The 22,149-nt window shown below is 42.5% G+C and overlaps 1 protein-coding gene across 9 annotated transcripts in view; it reads left to right on the top strand.

Moving 5' to 3' along the window:
• LOC118378272 (inositol hexakisphosphate kinase 1-like) overlaps nt 1-22,149 on the top strand; it is a 56,631-nt gene that overhangs the window by 25,146 nt on the left and 9,336 nt on the right. For all 9 annotated transcript variants that reach the window (XM_052526186.1, XM_052526187.1, XM_052526191.1 and 6 more), the window contains exons 2-3: nt 622-826; nt 5,447-5,628. In XM_052526186.1, coding sequence (XP_052382146.1) covers nt 622-826; nt 5,447-5,628 — 387 coding nt within the window. The remainder of the gene's footprint in view (nt 1-621; nt 827-5,446; nt 5,629-22,149) is intronic.

Below are 22,149 nucleotides of genomic sequence, written 5' to 3' on the forward strand. Positions count from 1 at the left end.
GGTGTCACCTTGCTCTGTGGTGTCACCTTGCTCTGTGGTGTCACCTTTCTCTGTGGTGTCACCTTGCTCTGTGATGTCACCTTGCTCTGTGATGTCACCTTGCTCTGTGGTGTCACCTTGCTCTGTGATGTCACCTTGCTCTGTGATGTCACTTTGCTCTGTGGTGTCACTTTGCTCTGTGGTGTCACCTTGCTCTGTGGTGTCACCTTGCTCTGTGGTGTCACCTTGCTCTGTGATGTCACCTTGCTCTGTGATGTCACCTTGCTCTGTGATGTCACCTTGCTCTGTGACGTCACCTTGCTCTGTGACGTCATCTATGGTCTCCAATTGCTTTGAATTTGAATTAGTACATGGTAGACCCAATGACATAGAATGGCTGGTACAATTGTGCTTTGTCTTTGTCTGGTAGCAACCTCCTCACACAACACTGAAACAAACACCTTTTGAAATGACTCTGTTCCTCTTCCTCCCTATCTCAGGGATGTGCTTCTTCCTGATTAATCAGGAAATCTTGCTTTTTCTGACATTTTGTCCTCTGTTCGTTTCTGAAACGGACCTATCCCCTTTGCCAAAATCCTGTTATTGTTGTGCCCATCATATCCCTGCTCTTTGCTCCTCCAGGGATGGTGTTGGTATGTTTCGAGGGGGACATAGACGGCTACATCAACCTGGTGGCGTACCCGTACGTGGAGAGCGAGGGCCTGGACCACGAGGACCTACCGGAGAGGGACCAACCCCGGAGGAAACACTCCCGGCGCAGCCTCCTCCGCTCCACCTCCGAGATCAAAGAGGAGAGGCTACCACACGAGAGTGACAGCACTGAGAAGTGAGTAGAGCTGTGGGGGGATAGTAGGGAATGATGTGTGTCTACCAGAGAGACAAAAGACAACCGGCCCCGCACACCGGAGCTACAGTACTGAGAAATGAGTGAGAAGCCGTGTGTGTGTGTGTGTGTGTGTGTGTGTGTGTGTGTGTGTGTGTGTGTGTGTGTGTGTTTATGCAATAATCAATAACTCATTATCAAATCAAATGCTTCTTAAACAACAGGTGTAGACTAACAGTGAAGGGCTTACTAACAGGCCCTTCCCAAAAAAATTAAGTAAGAAAGAGATAACACAAGATAATCCAAGATATAATAAAATACAAGATATAAATACACACTGAGTAGCGATAACTTGGGTACATGCAGTGCATTCAGACCCCTTCCCTTTTTTCCATATCTTGTTACTTTACAGCCTTATTCTACTTATTCTTATTCCTTATTCCTTATTCTTATTCCTTATTCTTATTCTATTCTATTCTAGACTTATGGATTAACTTGTATTTTTACCTCATCAATCATTTTGGTTTGTAACGCTGAAGAAAGAAAATGGCAAACTATAAGGCCCCGTTATAAATCATCTCTCTTTGACTAGTTTCAGACATGCGAGATGCACAGCACTTCAACTGGCAACGTTTTTTTAATTAGATATAATAAAAAAAATTTAAAAAAAATTCTGTTATGTTACATGTTGTTTTAAAAAAAAATGTAAAAAAAATAATAATGTTTTGCTCTAAAAATAGTTGTCTTGACTGTGATAAGGACTCGGGAATTAAGAGCGTTATAACATATAAGTGCCATTGCACAGGCACAAGCAAGCACCACTGTTGAGTTTACTGACTTTAATCTTGAAGATTGTGTTCCACGATATAATATAACCAGTTCATATTACGGTTTTAATACATTAATCTTAAATGGAAATTATTTTCTATTGACTGAATTCAGCATTTATAATTTGTTATCCTTAATGGTTATGATACTTTAGATATTGTTGTACACTGCCGGCCCATCGATATAAAGTGGACATATTTTTTTGGCAGTGCGGGCCGGGCGTTGTGTTCAAATTATTAAATTTTTTCTCATTCTGAATACTCGACAACCACAAAAAAATATGTGACTACTCCAAATAGTGAAAAATGTCAAATGCCTATCCCAAAAGGTTTTCTAAACTTCAGACTCCCTTAAATACAGTTAGTGCGTAAACTCTGTTAACAAAGAGACACCCCCCCCCCCTCATCTTATCTGACTTGTTAAAGTAGAAATTGTCTTCCAAATTGAGGTTAGTGATCGCTGTTCTGATCTCCAGAAGCTGTTTTCAGTCACAGGAAATGATAAGGGAGACATTATGTACCATAAAAGTTAAGATGTAAAAAAAACAACACACAAAATGGCAGAATTGGTAGCAGGTCTTTGGTAGAATCAGGTATTTTTTTGCCATTTAACTTGTTGACGCTACCCATCCTGGTATAATTGTCATCAGCAACCACTGAATAGCATAGTGCCACAGTCAAATAATATTACTAGAAAATATTCATATTCATGAAATCACAAGTGCAATATAGGAAAACACAGCTTAGCCTTTTGTTAATCCACCTGTCGTCTCAGATTTTGAAATTATGCTTGACAGCGAAAGCAATCCAAGCGTTTGTGTAAGTTTATCCACAGCATAGCATTATGTACACTAAGTACACTAAGTAGCTAGGTCACGAAAATCAGAAAAGCAATCAAAAAAATGGTTTACCTTTGATGATCTTCGGATGTTTTCACTCACGAGACTCCCAGTTACACAACAAATGTTCCTTTTGTTCCATAAAGATTATTTTTACATCCAAAATTACCTCCGTTTGTTTGTCGCGTTATGTTCAGAAATCCACAGGAAAGAGCGCAACACCACAACACAGATATTCCAAATAGTTTCTATAATGTCCACAGAAACATGTCAAACGTTTTTTTATAATCAATCTTCAGGTAGTTTTTAAAATATATATTCGATAATATATCAACCGAGTGAGTAGCTTTTTCAATAACAGCGGGAGGAACAATGGCGGCTTTACTCAATTGCGCACAAACTCACTCTGACAGCCCCCACCTATCCACTTACGCAATGTGATCGCTCATTTTTCTAAATAAAAGCCTGAAACTATGTCTAAAGACTGTTGACACCTTAGGGAAGCCATAGAAAAAGGAATATGGTTGATATCCCTTTAAATGGATGATAGGGATGCATAGGAACACAGAGGTTTGAAAATAAGAGCCACTTCCTGATTGGATTTTCCCCAGGCTTTCGCCTGCGATATCAGTTATGTTATACTCACAGTTTTGGAAACTTTAGAGTGTTTTCTATCCTAATCTGACAATTATATGCATATTCTAGTTTCTGGGGCTGAGAAATAGGCAGTTTCAAATGGGTAAGTTTTTTTAGCCAAAAACAAAAATACTGCCCCCTACACTCAACAAGTTAAATCCTTGAGCGGGTCGCCTGAGAGTGTTATCGGGCCGCCTGAGAGTGTTATCGGGCCGCCTGAGAGTGTTATCGGGCCGCCTGAGAGTGTTAGCGGCTAGTTGACCTGTGGTGCCCTGGCTGTGTTTGTTTTGGTGCCCTTGGTTAGTTTGTTGACCTTTTTAAAACAAGGGTTTCTGGGTAAGCCCAGAAGGATTTAGAATGAAACTGTTTTGTATTAGTAGACCCTCCTTTGTGTTGTCCCAGAGAGGATTTACTCCGCCCGAGAATCACTCCACGTGACATAAGCAGACCGAGTGGGGATTTTTTTGTATGGAGGTCTATGAGAAAGTGTTGAATTATCTGAGGCTTATTTGATCGAATAGAATGTTTAGGCTGTTACAAATGTACTGATACAAGTGGATGCACGTGGCATTCCGTCAACTTTGAAAAAATCGTCTTAGTTCTGCCTTTTGTTCACACGCGTGTCTGCACTCCCATTGGCTAGAATGGTCCTACCTGATCTCGCCTCTTCCCGCCTGCCTTTCATCTTTGAGGACATATATTTCCATTGTTAGAGCGGTCACTCGACTATCTTGTCAATATATTGTCCTCCCCGTCCAGTCTCCTGAAGAGTCCTCGTCCAGATCTCCAGATCCACAGTGACTTGTTGTGGTGCTTTAGTTAAGCTGTTAGTTAACCTGTTAGTTAACCTGTTAGTTAACATTTTAGTCAACCTGTTTGTGTAACCTGTGCCCTCTCTCCGCTGTTAACCCTGTTGTCCCTGTGTCCTCTCCCTGCTGTTAACCCTGTTGTCCCTGTGTCCTCTCCCTGCTGTTAACTCTGTTGTCCCTGTGCCCTCTCTCCACTGTTAACCCTGTTGTCCCTGTGTCCTCTCCCTGCTGTTAACCCTGTTGTCCCTGTGCCCTCTCTCCGCTGTTAACCCTGTTGTCCCTGTGCCCTCTCTCCGCTGTTAACCCTGTTGTCCCTGTGTCCTCTCCCTGCTGTTAACCCTGTTGTCCCTGTGTCCTCTCCCTCCAGTCTCCAGGAGCTGAAGAGTCCTCGTCTAGAGCTCCAGATCTACAGTGACATGCTTTAGTTTAACCAGCGGTCTCTCCTGTATTAACCCTGTTGTCCCTGTGTCCTCTCCCTCCAGTCTCCAGGAGCTGAAGAGTCCTCGTCTAGAGCTCCAGATCTACAGTGACATGCTTTAGTTTAACCAGCGGTCTCTCCTGTAATAACCCTGTTGTCCCTGTGTCCTCTCTCCGCTGTTAACCCTGTTGTCCCTGTGTCCTCTCCCTGCTGTTAACCCTGTTGTCCCTGTGCCCTCTCTCCACTGTTAACCCTGTTGTCCCTGTGTCCTCTCCCTGCTGTTAACCCTGTTGTCCCTGTGCCCTCTCTCCACTGTTAACCCTGTTGTCCCTGTGCCCTCTCTCCGCTGTTAACCCTGTTGTCCCTGTGTCCTCTCCCTGCTGTTAACCCTGTTGTCCCTGTGTCCTCTCCCTGCTGTTAACCCTGTTGTCCCTGTGTCCTCTCCCTGCTGTTAACCCTGTTGTCCCTGTGTCCTCTCCCTGCTGTTAACCCTGTTGTCCCTGTGTCCTCTCCCTCCAGTCTCCAGGAGCTGAAGAGTCCTCGTCTAGAGCTCCAGATCCACACTGACATGCTTTAGTTTAACCAGCGGCCTCTCCTGTATTAACCCTGTTGTCCCTGTGTCCTCTCCCTCCAGTCTCCAGGAGCTGAAGAGTCCTCGTCTAGAGCTCCAGATCTACAGTGACATGCTTTAGTTTAACCAGCTGTCTCTCCTGTAATAACCCTGTTGTCCCTGTGTCCTCTCCCTCCAGTCTCCAGGAGCTGAAGAGTCCTCGTCTAGAGCTCCAGATCCACACTGACATGCTTTAGTTTAACCAGCGGTCTCTCCTGTATTAACCCTGTTGTCCCTGTGTCCTCTCCCTCCAGTCTCCAGTAGCTGAATAGTCCTCGTCTAGAGCTCCAGATCCACACTGACATGCTTTAGTTTAACCAGCGGTCTCTCCTGTATTAACCCTGTTGTCCCTGTGTCCTCTCCCTCCAGTCTCCAGGAGCTGAACAGTCCTCGTCTAGAGCTCCAGATCTACAGTGACATGCTTTAGTTTAACCAGCGGTCTCTCCTGTATTAACCCTGTTGTCCCTGTGTCCTCTCCCTCCAGTCTCCAGGAGCTGAAGAGTCCTCGTCTAGAGCTCCAGATCTACAGTGATATTCCCTTCCAGATGCTGGATAACAACAGCGAGCTGGGCTCAGAGAAGATCAGCCACAACCCCTGGAGCCTCCGCTGTCACAGGCAGCAGCTCAGCCGCATGAGATCAGAGTCCAAGGACAGGAAGCTCTACAGTATCCCTTTTCTCAGGTCGTTTTACCAACACGATAAGACAGGAGTCAGGAGTACTGCTGGAAGCTCGGCAGAGTCACATACAGTCCTAATGGGTGAATGTGGATACAGGATACACTATCATTCTAGGGATCACCATCGAACTTCATGATGAGGAGTCTGAGACTGACTGACCGAGTCAACCAATGAGGGAAGACATCAGTCTTCCGTGTACACAACCAGATAAATCGAAAAGGCCAAAAGGTATATTAACAGAGGGGAAAGAGTTGACCACGTTAAGTTATGAAACACTATCCGTGATGAGGGACTGTTTCCCCTCATTGATTTAGTTATTTCAGTTCTCCAGTCACACGTAACCTAACCCGATGTAGAGGGAACACAGTCTTCATTACCCTCAGAAAGACATTGGTCAAGGTTTTAGTCACAACACTGCCATCATAACATGAACAACAGAGACCCCCGGAATGCTCTGATGCTCTGACCTGTCAGAATTTTTATTTTATTTTATTTTATTTCACCTTTATTTAACCAGGTAGGCTAGTTGAGAACAAGTTCTCATTTGCAACTGCGACCTGGCCAAGATAAAGCATAGCAGTGTGAACAGACAACACAGAGTTACACATGGAGTAAACAATTAGCAAGTCAATAACACAGTAGAAAAAAATGGGCAGTCTATATACAATGTGTGCAAAAGGCATGAGGAGGTAGGCCTGTGGGGGGGGGGAAAGAGGCAACGTTCCCGTCCCAAACGGAACCCTCCCTGTCTAGTGCACGACTTCAGATCTCTGGTCAAAAAAAAAAAAAGTAGTGCCCTATATATATATATATATATATATATATATATATATATATTTTTTTTTTACCCTTTATTTAACCAGGCTAGTCAGTTAAGAACAAATTCTTATTTTCAATGACGGCCTAGGAACAGTGGGGTTAACTGCCTGTTCAGGGGCAGAACGACAGATTTTGTACCTTGTCAGCTCAGGGATTTGAACTTGAAACTTTTCGCTTACTAGTCCAACACTCTAACCACTAGGCTACCCTGCCTATAGGTCATAGGGTGTCATTTGGGATGCAGCAATGACTCTGTGTCGCCGACTCGTTTCAGGAGCCAAGGCGTATGTCGCACGTCATTACTTCCCTGGAAAGGCATTTTAACGATAACATTTATCATCAAAATGTGCTTTTTGTCAGAAATGTCTTCTAGAACATGTTAAATTTCATGTGCCTTAATAATGAACCCGTATTCCATCTGTAAAAAGTCAGCAACCTTCCCCGCTAGCCATGATTGGCTGAGATAATGAGTGGGCTGGACATGCAGAGAGATGAGTTTTGGATTGGTCTGCCATGTATCATCGCTTCTGTCTATAACGTGAGCTGTTCAGTATGTGTTGACAGTCCTTGTTTAACCGCGCCATTTTTAAAAGATATAACGTTAGCCATCGAGAACTACATACGGTTTCGCTACTTTTATCAACAACATTTATGCCCCGAATGTAGCAGGCGCTATCGACAAAAGATCAGTTGGAAAAAGTGATGGGCTAGTATCTGCACACGCCACGGTCAGTGTCAACCGGAGAGACTTGACACAACGCTGACCAAACGAGACGGAGTTAAATGGTTCCAGTCTGTCGTGAAGCGTTCATCCGTGTACACGGTTAAGAGTCTAGCGACAATTTCAGATTGAACATTTTCATTGCAGGGTAAAGTGTACTGTTTGCTAGCTAGTGAACGTTAGCTTGCTGGCTCGCTAGCTAATGTTATTTGTATGATTTGTAGACTAACGTTAACTTCGACACTTGTCAAAGTAGTGCCAGGTTCTCCCCTTTACTGTCAAAGTAGTGTCAGGTTCTCCCCTTTACTGTCAAAGTAGTGCCAGGTTCTCCCCTTTACTGTCAAAGTAGTGTCAGGTTCTCCCCTTTACTGTCAAAGTAGTGCCAGGTTCTCCCCTTTACTGTCAAAGTAGTGTCAGGTTCTCCCCTTTACTGTCAAAGTAGTGTCAGGTTCTCCCCTTTACTGTCAAAGTAGTGCCAGGTTCTCCCCTTTACTGTCAAAGTAGTGTCAGGTTCTGTCCTTTACTGTCAAAGTAGTGCCAGGTTCTGTCCTTTACCGTCAAAGTAGTGCCAGGTTCTCCCCTTTACTGTCAAAGTAGTGTCAGGTTCTCCCCTTTACTGTCAAAGTAGTGCCAGGTTCTCCCCTTTACTGTCAAAGTAGTGTCAGGTTCTCCCCTTTACTGTCAAAGTAGTGTCAGGTTCTCCCCTTTACTGTCAGAGTAGTGTCAGGTTCTCCCCTTTACTGTCAAAGTAGTGCCAGGTTCTCCCTTTTACCGTCAAAGTAGTGCCAGGTTCTCCTTTTTACCGTCAAAGTAGTGCCAGGTTCTCCCCTTTACTGTCAAAGTAGTGTCAGGTTCTCCCCTTTACTGTCAAAGTAGTGTCAGGTTCTCCCCTTTACTGTCAAAGTAGTGCCAGGTTCTCCCCTTTACTGTCAAAGTAGTGTCAGGTTCTCCCCTTTACTGTCAAAGTAGTGTCAGGTTCTCGCCTTTACTGTCAAAGTAGTGCCAGGTTCTCCCCTTTACTGTCAAAGTAGTGTCAGGTTCTGTCCTTTACTGTCAACGTAGTGTCAGGTTCTCCCTTTTACCGTCAAAGTAGTGCCAGGTTCTCCCCTTTACTGTCAAAGTAGTGCCAGGTTCTCCCCTTTACTGTCAAAGTAGTGTCAGGTTCTCCCCTTTACTGTCAAAGTAGTGCCAGGTTCTCCCCTTTACTGTCAAAGTAGTGCCAGGTTCTCCCCTTTACTGTCAACGTAGTGCCAGGTTCTCCCTTTTACCGTCAAAGTAGTGCCAGGTTCTCCCCTTTACTGTCAAAGTAGTGCCAGGTTCTCCCCTTTACTGTCAAAGTAGTGTCAGGTTCTCCCCTTTACTGTCAAAGTAGTGTCAGGTTCTCCCCTTTACTGTCAAAGTAGTGCCAGGTTCTCCCCTTTACTGTCAAAGTAGTGTCAGGTTCTGTCCTTTACTGTCAACGTAGTGTCAGGTTCTGTCCTTTACTGTCAACGTAGTGCCAGGTTCTCCCCTTTACTGTCAAAGTAGTGTCAGGTTCTGTCCTTTACTGTCAACGTAGTGCCAGGTTCTCTCCTTTACTGTCAAAGTAGTGTCAGGTTCTCCCCTTTACTGTCAAAGTAGTGTCAGGTTCTCCCCTTTACTGTCAAAGTAGTGCCAGGTTCTCCCCTTTATTGTCAAAGTAGTGTCAGGTTCTGTCCTTTACTGTCAAAGTAGTGCCAGGTTCTCCCCTTTACTGTCAAAGTAGTGTCAGGTTCTGTCCTTTACTGTCAAAGTAGTGCCAGGTTCTCCCCTTTACTGTCAAAGTAGTGTCAGGTTCTGTCCTTTACTGTCAACGTCATGTCAGGTTCTGTCCTTTACTGTCAACGTAGTGCCAGGTTCTCCCCTTACTGTCAAAGTAGTGCCAGGTTCTCCCTTTACTGTCAAAGTAGTGTCAGGTTCTGTCCTTTACTGTCAACGTAGTGCCAGGTTTTGTCCTTTACTGTCAACGTAGTGCCAGGTTCTGTCCTTTACTGTCAACGTAGTGCCAGGTTCTGTCCTTTACTGTCAACGTAGTGCCAGGTTCTCCCCCGACCGTATCAAGACAGACCACAGGAACCGAATATTATCAGAAGAAATGTTGTACTGCACATTCTCAGTGTTGGGAATGGAATGTGACGTCCTCGACTTATGTGTCTGGTCTAAAGTAGTGCACCCTATTCCCTATTGGCCCTGGTCAAAAGTAGTGCACAGTAGGGAATAGGGTGCCATTTTGGCCACAACCTTAGTCTCTGTCTCCAGTGGCCTAGGAGTGGGTGGTTGAGGCGTTTAGATCAAGTTCACTGTGTACCTGACTGTCTATCTCTACTGCATCCCAAATGGGACCCAATTTCCCAATGGTTCCTGTTCAAAAGTAGTGCACCCTATTCCCTATTGGCCCTGGTCTAAAGTAGTGCACCCTATTCCCTATTGGCCCTGGTCAAAAGTAGTGCACCCTATTCCCTATTCCCTATTGGCCCTGGTCTAAAGTAGTGCACCCTATTCCCTATTGGCCCTGGTCTAAAGTAGTGCACCCTATTCCCTATTGGCCCTGGTCTAAAGTAGTGCACCCTATTCCCTATTGGCCCTGGTCTAAAGTAGTGCACCCTATTCCCTATTGGCCCTGGTCTAAAGTAGTGCACCCTATTCCCTATTGGCCCTGGTCTAAAGTAGTGCACCCTATTCCCTATTGGCCCTGGTCTAAAGTAGTGCACCCTATTCCCTATTGGCCCTGGTCTAAAGTAGTGCACCCTATTCCCTATTGGCCCTGGTCTAAAGTAGTGCACCCTATTCCCTATTGGCCCTGGTCTAAAGTACTGCACCCTATTCCCTATTGGCCCTGGTCTAAAGTACTGCACCCTATTCCCTATTGGCCCTGGTCTAAAGTAGTGCACCCTATTCCCTATTGGCCCTGGTGTAAAGTACTGCACCCTATTCCCTATTGGCCCTGGTCAAAAGTAGTGCACCCTATTCCCTATTGGCCCTGGTCTAAAGTAGTGCACCCTATTCCCTATTGGCCCTGGTCTAAAGTAGTGCACCCTATTCCCTATTGGCCCTGGTCTAAAGTAGTGCACCCTATTCCCTATTGGCCCTGGTCTAAAGTAGTGCACCCTATTCCCTATTGGCCCTGGTCTAAAGTAGTGCACCCTATTCCCTATTGGACCTGGTCAAAAGTAGTGCACTATGAGAGAGGGTGCCATTGCTGACACAGACTATGTCTTTTTACTTTGTTTAAAGAAAGAAGAGGAGTAGGCGACCGGATACATTGCAGTAAACCTTTTTTCTAATTTGTTTGAAATGCTTAATAGACATGAGCCCTGGAGCCCCTCCCATGTTAAAGGAAAACACCGTCCCTCAGTCTGACACGTACAGCTGCAACGCAAGTAGAAACTACAGACGTCAAGGGCAGATTACAATTTCCACTGTGCTCACACATTCCTGCTCAGCGTTCTGCCCAGTGAGAGGAAAATTGGACATTTTACTGTGACTTGACTCCTACACTTGGGTTCAAAGCTAAGATCCTCAAATAATAATAATTAAATCTTCAATTGACATAATATAACTTAAAAGTATGCATTAATATACTTGGAAAAAAATAGAATGTAGACAAACAGTGCACTTCTATAGCTTTCAAAATAAGTACATTAAAATGGCTGCATTGTGTCTTCAAAACAGCGCCCCCTGTCAGTCATCTAGGGTTCATACACTCAATTAGTCTCACCATGCCATCTGTTTTGTAGATCCAGCTGCATGGGCCAATCCAGAATGACCTATAGAATTACCCCTAAAGATATGACTGTTGTTCAAACAAATTGGATTGAACTGGCAGATCAGAAGGAGTTTTATAGAGGTTTGGCTGCACAGCTGTGATATAAGAGAAGATAAACAGCAGCTGGGAGGGTGTTATAATGACTGTGGTATTATGATGGCTGGGTGTTATAATGACTGTGTAGCATTACGATGGCTGGGTGTTATAATGACTGTGGTATTACGATGGCTGGGTGTTATAATGACTGCATAGCATTACGATGGCTGGGTGTTATAATGACTGTGGTATTACGATGTCTGGGTGTTATAATGACTGCATAGCATTACGATGGCTGGGTGTTATAATGACTGTGGTATTACGATGTCTGGGTGTTATAATGACTGTGGCATTACGATGGCTGGGTGTTATAATGACTGTATAGCATTACGATGGCTGGGTGTTATAATGACTGTGGTATTACGATGGCTGGGTGTTATAATGACTGCATAGCATTACGATGGCTGGGTGTTATAATGACTGTATAGCATTACGATGGCTGGGTGTTATAATGACTGTGGTATTACGATGGCTGGGTGTTATAATGACTGTGGTATTACGATGGCTGGGTGTTATAATGACTGTGGTATTACGATGGTTGGGTGTTATAATGACTGCATAGCATTACGATGGCTGGGTGTTATAATGACTGTGGTATTACGATGGCTGGGTGTTATAATGACTGTATAGAATTAAGATGGCTGGGTGTTATAATGACTGTATAGCATTACGATGGCTGGGTGTTATAATGACTGTATAGCATTAAGATGGCTGGGTGTTATAATGACTGTGATATTACGATGGCTGGGTGTTATAATGACTGTGGTATTACGATGGCTGGGTGTTATAATGACTGTGGTATTACGATGGCTGGGTGTTATAATGACTGTATAGCATTACGATGGCTGGGTGTTATAATGACTGTATAGCATTAAGATGGCTGGGTGTTATAATGACTGTGATATTACGATGGCTGGGTGTTATAATGACTGTATAGCATTACGATGGCTGGGTGGTATAATGACTGTGATATTACGATGGCTGGGTGTTATAATGACTGTATAGCATTAAGATGGCTGGGTGTTATAATGACTGTGGTATTACGATGGCTGGGTGTTATAATGACTGCATAGCATTAAGATGGCTGGGTGTTATAATGACTGTATAGCATTACGATGGCTGGGTGTTATAATGACTGTATAGCATTAAGATGGCTGGGTGTTATAATGACTGTATAGCATTAAGATGGCTGGGTGTTATAATGACTGTGGTATTAAGATGGCTGGGTGTTATAATGACTGTGGTATTACGATGGCTGGGTGTTATAATGACTGTGGTATTACGATGGCTGGGTGTTATAATGACTGTATAGCATTAAGATGGCTGGGTGTTATAATGACTGTATAGCATTAAGATGGCTGGGTGTTATAATGACTGTATAGCATTAAGATGGCTGGGTGTTATAATGACTGTATAGCATTAAGATGGCTGGGTGTTATAATGACTGTATAGCATTACGATGGCTGGGTGTTATAATGACTGTGGTATTAAGATGGCTGGGTGTTATAATGACTGTGGTATTACGATGGCTGGGTGTTATAATGACTGTGGTATTACGATGGCTGGGTGTTATAATGACTGTATAGCATTACGATGGCTGGGTGTTATAATGACTGTATAGCATTAAGATGGCTGGGTGTTATAATGACTGTGGTATTACGATGGCTGGGTGTTATAATGACTGTATAGCATTAAGATGGCTGGGTGTTATAATGACTGTGGTATTACGATGGCTGGGTGTTATAATGACTGTATAGCATTAAGATGGCTGGGTGTTATAATGACTGTGGTATTACGATGGCTGGGTGTTATAATGACTGTGGTATTACGATGGCTGGGTGTTATACTGACTGTATAGCATTACGATGGCTGGGTGTTATAATGACTGTGGTATTATGATGGCTGGGTGTTATAATGACTGCATAGCATTACGATGGCTGGGTGTTATAATGACTGTGGTATTACGATGGCTGGGTGTTATAATGACTGTATAGCATTAAGATGGCTGGGTGTTATAATGACTGTATAGCATTACGATGGCTGGGTGTTATAATGACTGTGGTATTACGATGGCTGGGTGTTGTAATGACTGTGGTATTACGATGGCTGGGTGTTATAATGACTGTATAGCATTACGATGGCTGGGTGTTATAATGACTGCATAGCATTACGATGGCTGGGTGTTATAATGACTGTATAGCATTACGATGTCTGGGTGTTATAATGACTGCATAGCATTACGATGGCTGGGTGTTATAATGACTGCATAGCATTACAATGGCTGGGTGTTATAATGACTGTGGTATTACGATGGCTGGGTGTTATAATGACTGTATAGCATTACGATGGCTGGGTGTTATAATGACTGTGGTATTACGATGGCTGGGTGTTATAATGACTGCATAGCATTACGATGGCTGGGTGTTATAATGACTGTGGTATTAAGATGGCTGGGTGTTATAATGACTGCATAGCATTACGATGGCTGGGTGTTATAATGACTGTGGTATTACGATGGCTGGGTGTTATAATGACTGTGGTATTACGATGGCTGGGTGTTATAATGACTGTGGTATTACGATGGCTGGGTGTTATAATGACTGTGGTATTACGATGGCTGGGTGTTATAATGACTGTATAGCATTACGATGGCTGGGTGTTATAATGACTGTGGTATTATGATGGCTGGGTGTTATAATGACTGTATAGCATTACGATGGCTGGGTGTTATAATGACTGTGGTATTACGATGGCTGGGTGTTATAATGACTGTATAGTATTACGATGGCTGGGTGTTATAATGACTGTGGTATTACGATGGCTGGGTGTTATAATGACTGTATAGCATTAAGATGGCTGGGTGTTATAATGACTGTGGTATTACGATGGCTGGGTGTTATAATGACTGTATAGCATTAAGATGGCTGGGTGTTATAATGACTGTGGTATTACGATGGCTGGGTGTTATAATGACTGTATAGCATTACGATGGCTGGGTGTTATAATGACTGTGGTATTACGATGGCTGGGTGTTATAATGACTGTGGTATTACGATGGCTGGGTGTTATAATGACTGTATAGCATTACGATGGCTGGGTGTTATAATGACTGTGGTATTACGATGGCTGGGTGTTATAATGACTGCATAGCATTACGATGGCTGGGTGTTATAATGACTGTATAGTATTATGATGGCTGGGTGTTATAATGACTGTGGTATTACGATGGCTGGGTGTTATAATGACTGTGGTATTACGATGGCTGGGTGTTATAATGACTGTATAGCATTACGATGGCTGGGTGTTATAATGACTGCATAGCATTACGATGGCTGGGTGTTATAATGACTGTGGTATTACGATGGCTGGGTGTTATAATGACTGTGGTATTACGATGGCTGGGTGTTATAATGACTGTATAGCATTAAGATGGCTGGGTGTTATAATGACTGTATAGCATTAAGATGGCTGGGTGTTATAATGACTGTGGCATTACGATGGCTGGGTGTTATAATGACTGTATAGCATTAAGATGGCTGGGTGTTATAATGACTGTATAGCATTAAGATGGCTGGGTGTTATAATGACTGTGGTATTACGATGGCTGGGTGTTATAATGACTGTGGCATTACGATGGCTGGGTGTTATAATGACTGTGGTATTACGATGGCTGGGTGTTATAATGACTGTATAGCATTACGATGGCTGGGTGTTATAATGACTGTATAGCATTAAGATGGCTGGGTGTTATAATGACTGTGGTATTAAGATGTCTGGGTGTTATAATGACTGCATAGCATTAAGATGGCTGGGTGTTATAATGACTGTGGTATTACGATGGCTGGGTGTTATAATGACTGTATAGCATTAAGATGGCTGGGTGTTATAATGACTGTGGTATTACGATGGCTGGGTGTTATAATGACTGTGGTATTACGATGGCTGGGTGTTATAATGACTGTATAGCATTACGATGGCTGGGTGTTATAATGACTGTGGTATTATGATGGCTGGGTGTTATAATGACTGCATAGCATTACGATGGCTGGGTGTTATAATGACTGTGGTATTACGATGGCTGGGTGTTATAATGACTGTATAGCATTAAGATGGCTGGGTGTTATAATGACTGTGGTATTACGATGGCTGGGTGTTGTAATGACTGTGGTATTACGATGGCTGGGTGTTATAATGACTGTATAGCATTACGATGGCTGGGTGTTATAATGACTGTGGTATTACGATGGCTGGGTGTTATAATGACTGCATAGCATTACGATGGCTGGGTGTTATAATGACTGTATAGCATTACGATGGCTGGGTGTTGTAATGACTGTGGTATTACGATGGCTGGGTGTTATAATGACTGTATAGCATTACGATGGCTGGGTGTTATAATGACTGTATAGCATTAAGATGGCTGGGTGTTATAATGACTGTATAGCATTAAGATGGCTGGGTGTTATAATGACTGTGGTATTACGATGGCTGGGTGTTATAATGACTGTATAGCATTACGATGGCTGGGTGTTATAATGACTGTATAGCATTACGATGGCTGGGTGTTATAATGACTGTGGTATTACGATGGCTGGGTGTTATAATGACTGTGGCATTACGATGGCTGGGTGTTATAATGACTGTATAGCATTACGATGGCTGGGTGTTATAATGACTGTGGTATTACGATGGCTGGGTGTTATAATGACTGTATAGCATTAAGATGGCTGGGTGTTATAATGACTGTATAGCATTACGATGGCTGGGTGTTATAATGACTGTATAGCATTAAGATGGCTGGGTGTTATAATGACTGTATAGCATTAAGATGGCTGGGTGTTATAATGACTGTATAGCATTAAGATGGCTGGGTGTTATAATGACTGTATAGCATTAAGATGGCTGGGTGTTATAATGACTGCATAGCATTACGATGGCTGGGTGTTATAATGACTGTATAGCATTACGATGGCTGGGTGTTATAATGACTGTATAGCATTACGATGGCTGGGTGTTATCCACTGTGGTATTACGATGGCTGGGTGTTATAATGACTGCATAGCATTACGATGGCTGGGTGTTATAATGACTGTATAGCATTACGATGTCTGGGTGTTATAATGACTGCATAGCATTACGATGGCTGGGTGTTATAATGACTGCATAGCATTACAATGGCTGGGTGTTATAATGACTGTGGTATTACGATGGCTGGGTGTTATAATGACTGTATAGCATTACGATGGCTGGGTGTTATAATGACTGTGGTATTACGATGGCTGGGTGTTATAATGACTGCATAGCATTACGATGGCTGGGTGTTATAATGACTGTGGTATTAAGATGGCTGGGTGTTATAATGACTGCATAGCATTACGATGGCTGGGTGTTATAATGACTGTGGTATTACGATGGCTGGGTGTTATAATGACTGTGGTATTACGATGGCTGGGTGTTATAATGACTGTGGTATTACGATGGCTGGGTGTTATAATGACTGTGGTATTACGATGGCTGGGTGTTATAATGACTGTATAGCATTACGATGGCTGGGTGTTATAATGACTGTGGTATTATGATGGCTGGGTGTTATAATGACTGTATAGCATTACGATGGCTGGGTGTTATAATGACTGTGGTATTACGATGGCTGGGTGTTATAATGACTGTATAGCATTACGATGGCTGGGTGTTATAATGACTGTGGTATTACGATGGCTGGGTGTTATAATGACTGTATAGCATTAAGATGGCTGGGTGTTATAATGACTGTGGTATTACGATGGCTGGGTGTTATAATGACTGTATAGCATTAAGATGGCTGGGTGTTATAATGACTGTGGTATTACGATGGCTGGGTGTTATAATGACTGTATAGCATTACGATGGCTGGGTGTTATAATGACTGTGGTATTACGATGGCTGGGTGTTATAATGACTGTGGTATTACGATGGCTGGGTGTTATAATGACTGTATAGCATTACGATGGCTGGGTGTTATAATGACTGTGGTATTACGATGGCTGGGTGTTATAATGACTGCATAGCATTACGATGGCTGGGTGTTATAATGACTGTGGTATTAAGATGGCTGGGTGTTATAATGACTGTGGTATTACGATGGCTGGGTGTTATAATGACTGTATAGCATTACGATGGCTGGGTGTTATAATGACTGCATAGCATTACGATGGCTGGGTGTTATAATGACTGTGGTATTAAGATGGCTGGGTGTTATAATGACTGTGGTATTACGATGGCTGGGTGTTATAATGACTGTGGTATTACGATGGCTGGGTGTTATAATGACTGCATAGCATTACGATGGCTGGGTGTTATAATGACTGTATAGCATTACGATGGCTGGGTGTTATAATGACTGTATAGCATTAAGATGGCTGGGTGTTATAATGACTGTATAGCATTACGATGGCTGGGTGTTATAATGACTGTATAGCATTACGATGGCTGGGTGTTATAATGACTGTGGTATTACGATGGCTGGGTGTTATAATGACTGTGGTATTACGATGGCTGGGTGTTATAATGACTGTATAGCATTACGATGGCTGGGTGTTATAATGACTGTGGTATTACGATGGCTGGGTGTTATAATGACTGTGGTATTACGATGGCTGGGTGTTATAATGACTGTATAGCATTACGATGGCTGGGTGTTATAATGACTGTGGTATTATGATGGCTGGGTGTTATAATGACTGTGGTATTAAGATGGCTGGGTGTTATAATGACTGTATAGCATTACGATGGCTGGGTGTTATAATGACTGTGGTATTACGATGGCTGGGTGTTATAATGACTGTGGTATTAAGATGGCTGGGTGTTATAATGACTGTATAGCATTACGATGGCTGGGTGTTATAATGACTGTGGTATTAAGATGGCTGGGTGTTATAATGACTGCATAGCATTACGATGGCTGGGTGTTATAATGACTGTATAGCATTACGATGGCTGGGTGTTATAATGACTGTGGTATTACGATGGCTGGGTGTTATAATGACTGCATAGCATTAAGATGGCTGGGTGTTATAATGACTGTGGTATTACGATGGCTGGGTGTTATAATGACTGTATAGCATTACGATGGCTGGGTGTTATAATGACTGTGGCATTACGATGGCTGGGTGTTATAATGACTGTATAGCATTAAGATGGCTGGGTGTTATAATGACTGTGGTATTAAGATGGCTGGGTGTTATAATGACTGTGGTATTACGATGGCTGGGTGTTATAATGACTGTATAGCATTAAGATGGCTGGGTGTTATAATGACTGTGGTATTAAGATGGCTGGGTGTTATAATGACTGTGGTATTAAGATGGCTGGGTGTTATAATGACTGCATAGCATTACGATGGCTGGGTGTTATAATGACTGTATAGCATTACGATGGCTGGGTGTTATAATGACTGTGGTATTACGATGGCTGGGTGTTATAATGACTGCATAGCATTAAGATGGCTGGGTGTTATAATGACTGTGGTATTACGATGGCTGGGTGTTATAATGACTGTATAGCATTACGATGGCTGGGTGTTATAATGACTGTGGCATTACGATGGCTGGGTGTTATAATGACTGTATAGCATTAAGATGGCTGGGTGTTATAATGACTGTGGTATTAAGATGGCTGGGTGTTATAATGACTGTGGTATTACGATGGCTGGGTGTTATAATGACTGTATAGCATTACGATGGCTGGGTGTTATAATGACTGTGTAGTATTAAGATGGCTGGGTGTTATAATGACTGTGGTATTACGATGGCTGGGTGTTATAATGACTGTGGTATTACGATGGCTGGGTGTTATAATGACTGTATAGCATTACGATGGCTGGGTGTTATAATGACTGTGGTATTACGATGGCTGGGTGTTATAATGACTGTATAGCATTAAGATGGCTGGGTGTTATAATGACTGCATAGCATTACGATGGCTGGGTGTTATAATGACTGTGGCATTACGATGGCTGGGTGTTATAATGACTGTATAGCATTACGATGGCTGGGTGTTATAATGACTGTGGCATTACGATGGCTGGGTGTTATAATGACTGTATAGCATTAAGATGGCTGGGTGTTATAATGACTGTATAGCATTAAGATGGCTGGGTGTTATAATGACTGCATAGCATTACGATGGCTGGGTGTTATAATGACTGTATAGCATTACGATGGCTGGGTGTTATAATGACTGTGGTATTACGATGGCTGGGTGTTATAATGACTGTGGTATTACGATGGCTGGGTGTTATAATGACTGTGGTATTACGATGGCTGGGTGTTATAATGACTGTATAGCATTACGATGGCTGGGTGTTATAATGACTGTATAGCATTACGATGGCTGGGTGTTATAATGACTGTATAGCATTACGATGGCTGGGTGTTATAATGACTGTATAGCATTAAGATGGCTGGGTGTTATAATGACTGTGGTATTAAGATGTCTGGGTGTTATAATGACTGCATAGCATTACGATGGCTGGGTGTTATAATGACTGTGGTATTACGATGGCTGGGTGTTATAATGACTGTATAGTATTACGATGGCTGGGTGTTATAATGACTGTATAGCATTACGATGGCTGGGTGTTATAATGACTGTGGTATTACGATGGCTGGGTGTTATAATGACTGTGGTATTAAGATGGCTGGGTGTTATAATGACTGTGGTATTACGATGGCTGGGTGTTATAATGACTGTGGTATTACGATGGCTGGGTGTTATAATGACTGTATAGCATTACGATGGCTGGGTGTTATAATGACTGTATAGCATTACGATGGCTGGGTGTTATAATGACTGTGGTATTAAGATGGCTGGGTGTTATATTGACTGTGGTATTACGATGGCTGGGTGTTATAATGACTGTGGTATTACGATGGCTGGGTGTTATAATGACTGTATAGCATTACGATGGCTGGGTGTTATAATGACTGTGGTATTACGATGGCTGGGTGTTATAATGACTGTATAGCATTACGATGGCTGGGTGTTATAATGACTGTATAGCATTAAGATGGCTGGGTGTTATAATGACTGTATAGCATTAAGATGGCTGGGTGTTATAATGACTGTATAGCATTACGATGGCTGGGTGTTATAATGACTGTATAGCATTACGATGGCTGGGTGTTATAATGACTGTATAGCATTAAGATGGCTGGGTGTTATAATGACTGTATAGCATTAAGATGGCTGGGTGTTATAATGACTGTATAGCATTATGATGGCTGGGTGTTATAATGACTGCATAGCATTAAGATGGCTGGGTGTTATAATGACTGCATAGCATTAAGATGGCTGGGTGTTATAATGACTGCATAGCATTACGATGGCTGGGTGTTATAATGACTGTATATCATTACGATGGCTGGGTGTTATAATGACTGTGGCATTACGATGGCTGGGTGTTATCCACTGTGGCATTACGATGGCTGGGTGTTATAATGACTGTGATATTACGATGGCTGGGTGTTATAATGACTGTATAGCATTACGATGGCTGGGTGTTATAATGACTGTGGTATTATGATGGCAATGACTGTGGTATTACGATGGCTGGGTGTTATAATGACTGTGGTATTACGATGGCTGGGTGTTATAATGACTGTATAGCATTACGATGGCTGGGTGTTATAATGACTGTATAGCATTACGATGGCTGGGTGTTATAATGACTGTGGTATTACGATGGCTGGGTGTTATAATGACTGTATAGCATTATGATGGCTGGGTGTTATAATGACTGCATAGCATTACGATGGCTGGGTGTTATAATGACTGTATAGCATTACGATGGCTGGGTGTTATAATGACTGCATAGCATTACGATGTCTGGGTGTTATCCACTGTGGTATTACGATCCTCTACACATCTACAGCTTACAGACTTAGTTATTGGTCTTCAAAATCCGTCTTCAAAGTTCCAAGCAACTTGACACTCAGTAGGGGAGTGCTTGAGTTAGTTGTGTGTAGATAGTCTGTAGATTTTTGAATTTTTTTATTTTACCTTTATTTAACTAGGCAAGTCAGTTAAGAACAAATTCTTATTTTCAATGACGGCCTGGGAACAGTGGGTTAACTGCCTGTTCATGGACAGAACTACCCATCCCGGATCCGGGAGCGTTGTCATCAACTACAGTAATTATCATAACGCAAAATAATATATATGATATATATATATATATATATATATATATATATATATATATATATATATATATATATATATATGAAATATAGTGAAACAGAGCTTAGCCTTTTGTTAATCACCCTGTCATCTCAGATTTTGAAATGATGCTTTACAGCCAAAGCAAGACAAGCATTTGTGTAAGTTTATCGATAGCCTAGCATAGCATTATGCCTAGCTAACAGCAGGCGACCTGGTCACGAAAATCAGAAAAGCAATCAAATGAAACCGTTTACCTTTGATGAGCTTCGGATGTTTTCACTCACGAGACTCCCAGTTAGATAGCAAATGTTCCTTTTTTCCAAAAATATTATTTTTGTAGCCGAAATAGCTCCGTTTGTTCTTCACTTTTGGCTGAGAAATCGACCGGAAATTGCGGTCACGAAAACTCCAAATTAGCTCCATAATATCGACAGAAACATGGCAAACGTTGTTTATAATCAATCCTCAAGGTGTTTTTCAAATATCTATTCGATAATATATCCATCGGGACAATTGTTTTTTCAGTAGTAGCGAAAGGAAAAATGGCTACCTCTATCTATTACGCAAGAATTACGCTGAGAGCCCTCAGCCGGACACTTACTCAATGTGGTCGCTTTCGCTCATTCTTCAACATAAAGGCGTGAAACTACGTCAAAATGCTGTAGACACCTTGGGGAATACGTAGAAAAAGGAATCTGGTTGATAGCCCATTCACTGCTCAATAGGGACGCATCGGAACGCAGAGTTTTCAAAACATGAGTCACTTCCTTATTGGATTTTTCTCAGGCTTTCGCCTGCAATATCAGTTATGTTATACTCACAGACAATATTTTTACAGTTTTGGAAACTTTAGAGTGTTTTCTATCCTAAGCTGTCAATTATATGCAT

The sequence above is a fragment of the Oncorhynchus keta genome, chromosome 10 (assembly GCF_023373465.1).
Source record: "Oncorhynchus keta strain PuntledgeMale-10-30-2019 chromosome 10, Oket_V2, whole genome shotgun sequence".
Classification (NCBI taxonomy): Eukaryota; Metazoa; Chordata; class Actinopteri; order Salmoniformes; family Salmonidae; genus Oncorhynchus; species Oncorhynchus keta.